General features: G+C 34.4%; 1 protein-coding gene across 3 annotated transcripts; it reads right to left on the reverse strand.

The window, feature by feature from the left end:
• Nucleotides 1-1737: 1737 nt before the first annotated feature.
• On the reverse strand, nt 1738-10885 carry LOC107812930 (phosphoglucan phosphatase DSP4, amyloplastic). Of its 3 annotated transcripts, XM_016638119.2 has the most exons (14): nt 10725-10885; nt 10575-10644; nt 9481-9525; nt 8409-8511; nt 7884-7960; nt 7717-7793; nt 7529-7609; nt 6437-6569; nt 4520-4579; nt 3961-4017; nt 3425-3520; nt 2823-2882; nt 2399-2506; nt 1738-2032 (listed from the first exon to the last, which is right to left on the reverse strand). In XM_016638119.2, the coding sequence occupies exons 1-14, from the start codon at nt 10748-10750 to the stop codon at nt 1901-1903; spliced, it is 1125 nt and encodes a 374-aa protein (XP_016493605.1). In that variant the 5' UTR covers nt 10751-10885; the 3' UTR covers nt 1738-1900. The 3 variants fall into 3 exon arrangements, with proteins under 3 accessions (XP_016493605.1, XP_075080933.1, XP_075080932.1); XM_075224832.1 differs by lacking the exons at nt 10575-10644; nt 10725-10885 and adding an exon at nt 10160-10249; XM_075224831.1 differs by lacking the exons at nt 10575-10644; nt 10725-10885 and adding an exon at nt 10002-10080.
• Nucleotides 10886-12380: the final 1495 nt, after the last annotated feature.

Genomic DNA, 12380 nt, shown 5'->3' on the forward strand with positions numbered 1-12380 from the left:
TTCTTTTGCTTTGTATTTGATTTCTATAATTTTTTTGGATGTATCGATCATTAATTGTTGTGCTATTGTAGAAATCAATAGACTATAACTCGCATCCTCATCGACTACAATGCCATCGACCTGAAGTTCTCTAAATCTCCCATAGCTATCCAAATTCTCATTCAGTTGTAGTATAATTGGGATTTTGGACATAATTGCATTTGTTGCAGAAGAATTGTAGAAGATTTAGTCGTTTTTGATTTGTGAAATTAGAAAAAATGTTGAAACCCAGTGTATCGCAAAAACAGAGTCGCTAAATTTTGAATTGAAATAGCTGATAATATTAATGCGTGATTTGGGTTGTAAAATATCTGGAAAAATATTTAATTCCCCAATATTAGCGCGCCTAAGTAAGGAAGCCTACAATTACAATGATTCCTTATTTAATGAGTTATTTATATTTTGTCGAAATACTATTAGCATGACGGGTAATATGCAAACTATGAACATATTTGATAATATAGTTTCCTATATGGTAGATGAACGAAAATTTGATAACAGGAAAACATAACATGGAAAAATGTTGCGAATTTCAAAATATTATAGATGATTTTCGTGATTCAGTTTATTAGATTGCCGAATATTTTGGGGGTATTTTCAATTTCGGGTAACAAATACAAAATAAATTTCTTTAAAAATACATAAACAGGTACTTTAATTTGTTTTTCAATCCTCTCAAAAGATTGCCTTAATGAATCACAAGGAAAAAGGATAGAGTAAAATACAATATTGACCGGACAATTGAAATTAATTGCACTCGCTAGTCAAAAAAATATATTAGAAAATATGTATATTATATATATACAATACGCATATATTAAAAAAAATACATTTTATCGCTATTATTTTTGGGAGCGGTTAAAAATACATATTTCTCAACCAAAAAAATACAGATCAACAAAAAAAATGACGCTGAGCCTTAATGCTTAAACATGTGATTTGGAATATAAAAAGTTAGATTAGTGTTGGATTGTGACTGTTTCTCACCGACACATTGTAGATTATGCTTTCTCTGCTTAAATATGTGTCCTTGAAAAGAAAATCATTCTCTGCTTATTACTATTTGACACTTGGATTATGCATTAATTATTCAAAGTACTTTACTAACTTCTATGTAATTATAAATTGATGTCACATGAAGGAATTTAAAGCTTTTAACCCTTTTTAGGATCTCAATAACTATCTATCTTTTTTTTTTTTTCCCTCGGGTACTTTATTTCAGTTTTTTAACTTTTATTTGGTAAGTATTCATTCATTCTTAATCAAAGATTTGGAGTTCCATTTCTGGATATGAAGCTGCCTTTGTTAGAGAGCGTGAATCCTGATTTAGTGGGGTCCCAATACGTATACTGAACAACAGGTGGAAAACCAAAAAAATAAGAACATGAAAAGTTAAGCAAGGTCTTCTAATGACTCATCCTATTTATTTCTCTTCTTTAGAAATTTCACCACATCAAAAGTTTGTTGCTCCACCTTTTGAACTTTTATTTGAGATTTAATGTTAAATCTAGAATTTTTAAGGAATAATCTTGGTAAGTTATCAGAATTTTGTCGACTATTTTACCATTAAATGTGGATTATAAGAAAGATAATATACTCTTGTGCTTAAATTGACTGCCATTGCACAATAAAATCACAGCTTATGAAATGAAGAGACAGATGACAAAGAGGAAGAGAAGCACTGGTGGAGTAAGTTACTTCACTAAAACATATAACTAATGTTTATTCCTGTAAACGTATCATACAACTGGTGTGGTCATACTACAAACAGCTACATCTTACATTGCATGAATTATAGCAAATTATTGGCTAGCTTACAATTATAACGTGTATATAGTAAGTATATGCTATGGCATCGACTTCATTCTTCGTCTGGATAAGCTTCAAGAAATTCCCTAATTATTAGCCTTTCGTCTGAAGTAAGATCAGGATCATCACTAGTGATCCTATTCCGAACTGCTGCACTGATGCTGTCTGGATTGTCGTCAAGAACCTGCTGGCACGTCGTGAAGTCAAAGAATGGTAACTCTAGAGTTAAAGGTCAGAGTAAATAGACATTCGACTTTTTAAGCAGTTCCAACAGAGATAAGGCTAAACACTCTTCACTGCAGCATATGATGGCCAATGAGATGTCCGGTGAAAAGTATGGATAAACAATTCTATCTAGTTCCAATATCTGGTGTATGCTAGTCAGTGTTTTATCTCTTGTGCCTCGGAAGAAGACATTTCGACACGGGAATAATAAATAAAACACCAACTAGTGAAACAAGAAGTCCAAAAGAACAAAGGCACAAGTAAGAAGAAACTATAGGACATGGCACCTCTCTCTCTATAAAACCAGGCAAAATCAGTTCCTTACCTTTACATAGTTGTTGACATGTCCATCTTTGTTGGGAGAAGTGATGGGCTCAAACTCACTGCATGTCCATACACCATCAACAATATACTTGTATTCATAGTGTCCTTCCTGTTAACGGAGAGAAATTAGGATTGACAACCTTTACAAAACATTTGTTGTATGTTCTCCAACTAATTTATAACAATATATACTTTTTATGTTATTAATTTATAATAGTATATTCTTTAGATGGTTTTGGAATAATTTCATGAAATTTGATTGTTAATGTCACAGCATTCTAACACGAAGAACCATGGGGTATATGGCATGTTTGAAGTTTAAAAGATTCAGTAGGTTGTGATGAATATATGAAATGTTTCTATAATTCTATTTCCGTCATTGTAAGAAAGGAAGAAATACACCAAGCCTAAAAGAACATACTTACAGGCAAATCCCTCTGGAGAGTCCACAAACCTCGTTCCTCATCAAATTCCAAGGGTATTCTCTGAAAACATTATAGAACAGTTGTTAAACTAGCTCTAATATAAAGCATGGAATAATGCAAAGTTGCAAAGTTGCATCAAGTGAGAAGAATATTTCATGAACCTTCTTTCAAAACATGTAAAATGCAATGGAATGCTATAATAATGGAGACACGTTATTCTTAAAAATGTTCCTTCCCAAGTAGTAAGAGCTCTTACTATATTGAGGACAGGGAATGTGATTGCTATAGAGTAATCTACGTGTAACCAGTGAATTGATCTTAGATAATATTAAAAGACAACATTATTGAGAAAACTTTCTAAAAAATAAACGGTAACACTCATCTGACAATTCATATTTTTTTACTATTTTGAATTCTCGGCCTTCATTATAAAACTACAGAAGTATATCCTAGTGTCTCAACTGAAGTTTATTTATCAGGTTTTGGGCAACTGACAGTCGAAACTTGAAAAAGATGAACTTCAATATTTTCTGGTCAGCAATAAAACTGTCATACATTCGGAAGAAAATAACAAGGTACCGTTTGTGAGACGTGACTATTACCTGGCCCCAGCCAATATCAAGTCCAGATATTTCCACTGTACTACAATCATCACCAGACCATGTCAACGTGGCAGGCTTCCTTTTAAGGCCTGTAAGCTTTAGAAACGAAGATACTTAGCCAGGAACAGAAAAGCATATATGAGAATAACCACCTATCATAATTGGAAAGCAGAATGTGAAATGAAAAATAGATGTAAAGGCAGCTGGGGAACAACACTGTTTGCGGAAGACATATCTAGCTAAAACAAAGATGAAAAGTCTTCCATGGTGTTGTAGAAGATTGTAATGCAACAAATATTATACTATAAAATCTAGTTTCTTTCTGCACGTTATAGCAGTATTGACCATTCACCAAAGAAAAGAATACTGTTGTCAGATATACATAGCACTATGGATCCTAACTAATGATTCAAATTACATATTTAATTTATTAAGTGATAAAGTGCAATATATATTACCATGCATCCCACACCAACACCACAAGCCACAAGGGAACTATGGGAATGATAAATTGTTAAAACAACAATAAAACTCACAATGTCTGCTGTGGCACTTTTGATGGCATCTAGTTTTGGAAAGCAGGAACGCTTGCTCTGAAAAAAGATAGAGTTGGTCAAGATATGTAAAATCCAGTTCGAGTTGAAAAAAAAAAAAAACAGATTACGCTATATAAAAGGGAAAAAATAGTAAAAAGAATCAGCTAAGTTTCAGTGGCTATGGTTCATAAAAATATTCCGAGGAAATTTTTATTGCAAAAACCAATAAAACATCGTATTACTCTATCCTCAACAGGCTATAATCAACTTCAAAAACTTTGGCTACAGAAGCGATCCGCATAAACTCTTTCCTCAGGTCATCAGCATAAGGATTTTTAGTGCAAAGACCAATAAATCATGGTATTACTCTATCTTCAATAGATGATATCAACTTCAAAAGTTCGGCTACAGGAACCTATAAGACAAACTCGTCCTCCTCAAGGACCATAATTCATGGTAACTCATCTCAAAGAACACTTGGTGTTATAGCAAGCCAGACAGCAACAACAATACTTTCAAAAAGTGAAACTACATAACCAACATAATAGGGAAAAATTACCATGAGTAAATTGAAAGCTTCACTAAGCTTATAGCCTTGAACCCAGAACATATATGTCAACTGCAATTCAAAGTTCCAAAAAGAATATAAGTACAATCACAATGTAAATTATACAAATAAAATATTTCCATCCAATCGTGATTGCATTTCAAGTACAAGATACTTTTTCAAATAAGAAATTACAAGATACATTTGATAAATAAAACAACACAGTTCCAGGTGCATATCTGTAGAAATCTGAAATAGTTTGCATTTTCTTATTAAAGATCACATTCTCCTTAAACGCTACACTAACACATGGTTTTTTTTGCAAGCAAAATCTCAGTACTGAAAAAGTCTCATGCCCGCGAAGATCTGTTATGAGTCGAAAGCAAAGGTAAAGTTAATAAGAACATTTTAGAAATCATTCTGCAAGTCCTAGTTCGCTAAGGAGGATGTACAAGGAGGACTGCCAAAATGTATGAAAGAGCTTTTGCCGCAAAAGCTTCAGGCAATGTCGCACGTCACAAACTCAACTTGTAAGTAATCATACAGTTCAACATGGAATCAAAGTACGCAGAGGTACTAAGTTCAAGTCTCACTAGCATCCTTCATTAAGGAGAAGTTTTCACATGCTTGAACCATGAAAGAGAATCAAGTTAGCACTTGAGGGGTGTGTTGAAGATATACTTAAGTAAATAAAGTGTCCTCTCTAACTACTCAAACTTTTGAATGAGGTGATTGCACGGCTCAAGGCATGAAATCGGCCAAAAGTCTGATTTGGAGTATGACCAGCTATTGAATGGTTTCTTCTCCTACTTGTGTGCAGCCTGCAAGCACCAGAGAGGTCATTGTCCAAGACGATTCACCCGACATCTTTGAGGTTTAGAAGAAGGCAGAACATGGACCAATGCAGACAGAAGGGACCCCAGACAATGATGAAATTTCGGTGAACTTTTCCACTGCCCTTCTACGGCTCTTGCAATCATTAGTCCATTACAAACACCACAAAGTGGCAAAAACAAAAGAACAAATGCAAGTACAATCACCAGATCAGTATAATAGAGCAGTCACAATGGACTTCTAGCACAAAGCAAAGGCACTGAACTGCTAATTGAAAATCAAAGAAAAGACAGAATCTGCTCAAATTCACGAATTTGGATCAGGTGTTTTCCGAATTGTGGCTGAAAATTGGAGATGGGAACGGAAAGTGTTAGGACTGGGATTTGGAGATGAGGGGAGGGGGAGTGCAGAAAGGAAACTTTTTATCATGGAGTTTGATTCTGTTGTTGCAAGAACTTGATGTGTAATGCTGCAATGCTCCAGGGCAAGCAATGAGTGTTAAGTTTGGAAAGGAGTGGTGGGAATTGATTCAGGTACAAAGATTGAGAGGAGGTCTAGCTGACATAGAATGTTGGAGACGAAGAGACAGGGAGATGAGGTGAGAGGAGCAGAGACCATCAACAGGAAAAGACTGCTACTCGGAAGATAATAATGTATGAAACACACTTATTCAGACAAGGGAAATTGATTGCATCATTTCATATTAAAGAGGATGTAGGCCACTTAGATATTTAAGGTCTTGCATTAAGCGCAAGTAACGTATATTAGTGCATCAAAAAGTCTGTCTATGGATAAGCAAAGAACAAACTCAAGTAAATGAAGAAAAGAACAAGTATTATGCTAAAGTGACAGCAACCTTCTTCTACGCAAAAACACAATTTCAGATCTTCCCAGAAGCCAAATCTACATTTATCAATTCAAGGTTGACTGGGAAAAAGTCATTATTTCAGGAGCAAGGATACTGTGCTCTATATCATTAAAGTGTTGAGAAATGATCCTAAAAACACAAGCAAGAGGAGGAAACTTCCATGTTTAATTAGTACTTTAATGCCATTGCATCTGTCAGGCGACATAGAGAAACTCATAAGCACTTACCGCAACTGCCGGAGCTCTGCCAAGTCCAGCGGTGCAATGTATGTAAGTCACACCCCCATTTCTATTGACGGCCTTGCTCAGTTTGCTTACAACAGCTGGAAGCCGCAACCTCAAATCAAATGCATCAAAATCCCTGCGTCATCAAGCATCAACACAATTAGGAATTAACTTTTGGAAATACCTCGTGGCATCACATATTCTAGAGATTATAAAATTTTATAAATACGCATTAGCAAAATGCTTGTCCAATTTTTCGAAAAAACTTTTTCTGTTTTCATCTTAGCTTGGGGTAAGAATGAGAATGCCAAGACATGTCAGCCCATGTAATGAAGAACCTCTTTTCTAACACAGCAAGATAAGGCAGAGTACATTTAGCAAATATTCTCAAAATAAAAATAACTTCATCTTTTAGTACTGTGCACATATGCTGTTATAATACAAGCATATTGCTGCTCGCAATCAAATTCCAATCCTGATTATTCCTTCTTAATATGGGTTTAAGACAAGAATGCAAAAACAAAATAATTTCACATCGTATAATATTATGTTGTAAGTCTTGTAGACCTAATGTACTTAACACAAAAAGTGCATACACACTTGCAGTTATATTTATCAGCCATAATAAAAAGTATAACAATTTTGGTATCTGTAAAAGATTTCCGCAACTGCCAACCAAACGACTAGGAAATAAACAAGTGTGCTTACTTTAGTGATTGCATTTCTTGCAATTGAAGGAAGAAAAGGAACTGATTCATGGGCGATATGGAGAATAAATCTTTTGCAAATGAATGCAAAACTTAGCCCAGTAATAAATGTTTTCTTTCTTGTCCTTTAACCTGTTATTCCATGTTCAAAGTTCAAACCAACTCTAAGCCTTTAATTTATTTCCGTTTAAACCTAAAAAGTAACAGAAAGAAGAACATGCATTTCTCAATGGCATAAACTCCTGCACTAGTTGTAACATCAAAGAAGTGGTCAACTTTCATACAAATGAAAAGGGATAGATAGAGATACAGAGAGAGAGAGAGTGTGTGTGTTTACATTGACAAAACAAGGCACTGCAGCACTTTTTTTAACTTCTGCTAAACTAACCTTATTTCGGCACGCAAGTGTTCAATATCACTGCATTTGTTGGCATATTCACGAATTGCACCGATATCAACCCCAAAATATCTAGAGAACACTAATTAAGGACTTGTAAAAAGATGTCGTAGATTGAGGGTGAAATAGATTGGTTGATCCAACATGAAATAAACAATCATGACATATTTTACGGATACTCGAGATCTGGATTTTGCTGCAAGCAAAAAATAGTTTTTACTCCAATGCTGCGAAGCTTGTCCACATCCTCAGGAGTCTGTCAATTTTGTTGGAGTCAAAAAAAGAAGTCAAAAGATCACCTCGAGAAAAGGATAATATGTTCTAAGAAAAAGGAATTACTCGTCACCTGTAGACATGACCCAACAATCAAATCTGGACGGATGAAGTTGTAGTTCATTCCTAACTCATGCCTATAGGTTAAAACTGCATTAAAAAAGTTAGTGGCGATATGAGTGCCACACTTGTTAGTTAATAGAACTCTGCAAATTTTCTGATTAATTACTGCCTAAAAGAGAATGTCATTAAGTTAGATGATCCGGACATTATGCTAATACAACTGAATCAGGAGCAAACTTGGAGTTGCAGTTTGCATAAGGAAAGGATCTTCAACAAAGGGCAAGGCAAGAAGGAGAAACAAAGAAAAGTAAATAGTAGAAAAAGATTGTACATAACTTAACCGATTCAGCTAGCATGTAATGCAACTTTATAAAATTGCCAGGGGCAGGGAGACTAATAAGTTTTCCTTGATAAGTCAAACTACTAAGTTTAATAGCTTTCTTATTCATATTGGAAAGGCATGCACCAGAAAAATCCTCAATGTGAAAGAAAATAAAGTTCACAAACCAGAAAATGTGTAGAAAGATAGACTAACCAGCTCCCATGGCTGCAGTCATGTCATTACTGTATGTATCAGATTTTACCGCATCCTTCTCTGTTTCATCCTTCTCTGTACTAGATTCAGAACCAGATACAACCTAGAAAGAGAGCAAGAAAGCTAATGCCAATTCAGAAATGGATTTCATAGATAAAAGAAAGAGTAGACAGCGAGAGAGAGGAGAAGAAGCTGCAGTGAACACTTAATAAATGCTACTCCTATAACATATTCGATTTCAACAAGAAGCAGAAAGCATGTTCAAATTTTTTCGCAATTTTTGGCCATATTAGGACTTCACAAACTAGCTTTAAGATATGAAGAAATGAAATGTTGGATCGAGTTCAAATCTATACTTCCACCTCATAGAAACTTTTAGCTCGGAGAGCAGCATGTTGGAGACTATATCTTTAGAAAGATATGTTAATAGATGAAAACAAAAGCAACACTTCGTCTTGTCACGAAAAGTAAATCATGTCCTTTTTCACATCCATTATCCACAACTGGTCATGCCAGCAAATAAGATTTTTTGGTATTAACACGCATATAACTGCTACTTCTATTGTCTTATTTCTTTTGTTGAGTTTATAAAACAAGAATATCTGACATCAATATCCATTTCTATGATGGCACCCAAGGGTGTGGACTGCGGCCTAGTGGTCAATAAAGTGGGTTGAGATTAATGAGGCCTCAGGTTCAAATCTGAGCGGAGACAAAAACACTAGGTGATTTCACCTTGGTAGACAGAGTTACCCGGTACTTGTGCTGGTGGGAGGTAGCAGGTACCCCATGGAATTAGTCGAGGTACTCGCAAGCTGGCCCAGACACCACGGTTATCAGCAAAAAATCCATTTCTATGATGGATAATACTAGCGAAATTGATGTAAATTTTGGAAATGACAAAATCTAGATTCGTCCGGTACTTACTGTTAGGTACATAGATGGCTAATAACAACTCCAGAATGTAAAAGGGAGTAGGTTAATCATATAAATAATCTGATCAATCCAAAAAAATGTAAAGCAAAAAGGAACTACCAGTGAATGAGTCATCATTTGCCAATTCAAATCTTACCTGTGCCACAATACTTAGACGCTGATCAGCAAATTTTGTCATCCCCTGTAAATGAAAATGATAAGGTTCAATATTGATCACAACCTGTAGAAATTACAGATCACCACTCCTTCCTTTTCAATTGTATAACATTTCCTGACGTCCCAAACGTTTGATACCATTCAATTTACATACTACTTTTACAACTTTGAAAATATGTATTCTCTATCAAACGAACGTTACAACCATTACTTAAATATTTAATTGTGAATTTTAGCACACAAGAAAATATATGCACGGCAAATAATAGCAATCTAAACCTAGCAACAAGAGACAATAATCAACGGCAATAAAAGAGTAACAAGGACACCAAGATTTTAATGTGAAAAAACCTTCCCAATAAAGGGAAAACCAGCAAATTAATATCACTACATTAACAAATTTACACTTCAAAATCTCGAGTAAAATACTCAATAGACCACTATACACTTAAAAGAAATAGTCCTCTTTTGAAATGCACAACTTATTATAACATCGCTCACCTTCTCAAATTTTCTGACAGACTATTTTCTTTCTCACTGTATGCAGTAGCGAAGTCAGGAAATTCAATAAGGGTGTTCAAATTTTGAATACCCTTTGCCAGTGGGCTATGTAAGGGTGTTCAAAGTCTATTTTTAATAGATAACAAGTAACATTTTACCTTATACGTAGTATAATTTTTCGGCGAAGTGTGGTCAATAGCTTCGCCCCTGACTGTATGTGTAGTGAAATGAGAAGAGCTGCCCTTTTTATAATAGCAAAACTGTGATCTCTAGCTAGTAGAAAAGGAAAACAAAAAATTCCAAGACTTTGTCACACAAACCAAACTTGGTGTCTTGGTCCCACCCAAAGACTGTGAAGTGGGAGGAGCAATAGTCAGGTGCGCGGAAGCTGGCCCGATTAGTCAATTACAACCAAATGGGATGGTATGGACCCCGTATATTTTTCTTCCAATATGACTAACTAATATAATATAGAAATCAAATGAACGTGTGCAATCAAATCTAGTCATCAGGAGAACAAAGAGAGTATAAAAATAAAAAATGACCAATTAAACAAATGCAAGAGATCATTACCAGTGAAACAACGGGGAAATAAGGCTTTTTTGTAGTGCCTGTGAAGTTTCTCAGTGATAAACCAGAGGATCTGAAAACCACATTAAATTGAATTATTAATAGAAAAAAAAAAGAAATTAGAATTTAACAGAAGAAAATCGAGTTACAAACCTGGGAAGATTCTGAAGGCAATTCATTGGAAAATAAATGGAAAAAGCAGAGAGAGGAATGTGAATCTGAGTGTAATATAAAACTGTGAAGCAGAGGAAATGGAAACTGTGAACAAACTTTATTTTATCAGTGTACAGTGTACTTTTAACTTCTGACTGATATTTTTCTCAATGTTTTGGCGTTTTATAACTTCTAATCAAAACTCAAAAGGTACCTTTTTAAAGATTCTCTATAATACCCTCAGATCTTTTTCTTTTTTCCGTAGGGTCCTCAGATCTTTTTCTTTTTTCGTAGGTTACCAGCTTGGAATTAATATTTTCCTTTTCTATTTTTTTTCCTTTCCTTTATAAAAGTAGTGCAAATGTAAAAGATATGGAGTAGTAGTATTTTGAATGGATCACAAAATATGTAATTTGTATATTCCTAATAGAATAGAGGCAACAGTTTTTATTTTGTGTCTAGCTAGTGTGAGGATTAATTTGGTAATCTCAATTTAAACTGTAAGTAATTTATTATCTATCCCTTTTTAACTTTTGGCTATTACATTAAAATCTCATAGAAGACATATAGTGTCTAACTTTCATATCTCATGTAGTCCTTTAAAACTCACGCCTTCTCGATGAGCTATTTCTTTACAAATCTTCAAACCCAAAGAAGTCTTTTCATCGGAGAAACGCTCTGGCACCACTTGTTAAAATATTATGTGACCTTTTCGTACTATCATATAGATACCAAGAGAACATAAAATACAAATATACTATTCTTAAGAACTCTACTTTTATATAGCATGAGGAAGAAAATATTAGAATTTTTTTAAAGTAAGATAACACTTAAATCCTCAAAATTTTCAAGAAAAGAGATGGAGGAAGAGATGATTCTATTTCGCAACTTGAATATCTCAAAATAACTAGAACTACGGCTTTCAGATTTGACCTAAGCCCAAATGACCAGCCTAACTTGCCAAAATTGGGCTGGTTATTGACTCAATTCATCTCAACCCATTTAAAGTTGGAAATTTTACATGAATTAGATAAATAATGCATCTTATTTATTATAAACCAAAATACTTTTTAAAATATTATTATTTGTAGTTACTTTTTATATTTTATAGCAAAGTACAAATATATACAACTAATCCCTCAATTTTTCCCTCAACCCTCTCTTTTCTCCCTCAAATCTCTCTCCCTTTTCCATCTCTCTTCGGCAAGGTCATCGTCTTCTCCGGTGACTCACCGCCATGGCCAAATCTGTTCATATTTTCGGCGACTCTGCTTCAGATTTTCAAAAACTCAATTCGTAGTCATGGCCAGATATGTTCTCCTTCTTCGCTCCAGATCTATCCATGGCGCGATGGAAGATTTGATACACTGTATTCAATTTACTCAAACCTAAAAGTTTTAGATCTATGTATCATTTGAAAAGTTAGAGGCGCGATGAAAGATTTGAGGGTCGGATGTTTGTTCGTCTCCATTTTTAGTTTTAATACAATATATATAGTATTTTGCTTGGCCGGAAGATACTATCTCCGGCGAACTTTCTTCTCTTCTTTGCTATTGAGTCACATACAATGATACAAATACATTGTATTCTGTATAAATACATTCAAATATATTATATTTCTGTACAAATACATTGTATTTTCGCATGTATTTATGT

Source organism: Nicotiana tabacum, chromosome 11 (assembly GCF_000715075.1).
Source record: "Nicotiana tabacum cultivar K326 chromosome 11, ASM71507v2, whole genome shotgun sequence".
Classification (NCBI taxonomy): Eukaryota; Viridiplantae; Streptophyta; class Magnoliopsida; order Solanales; family Solanaceae; genus Nicotiana; species Nicotiana tabacum.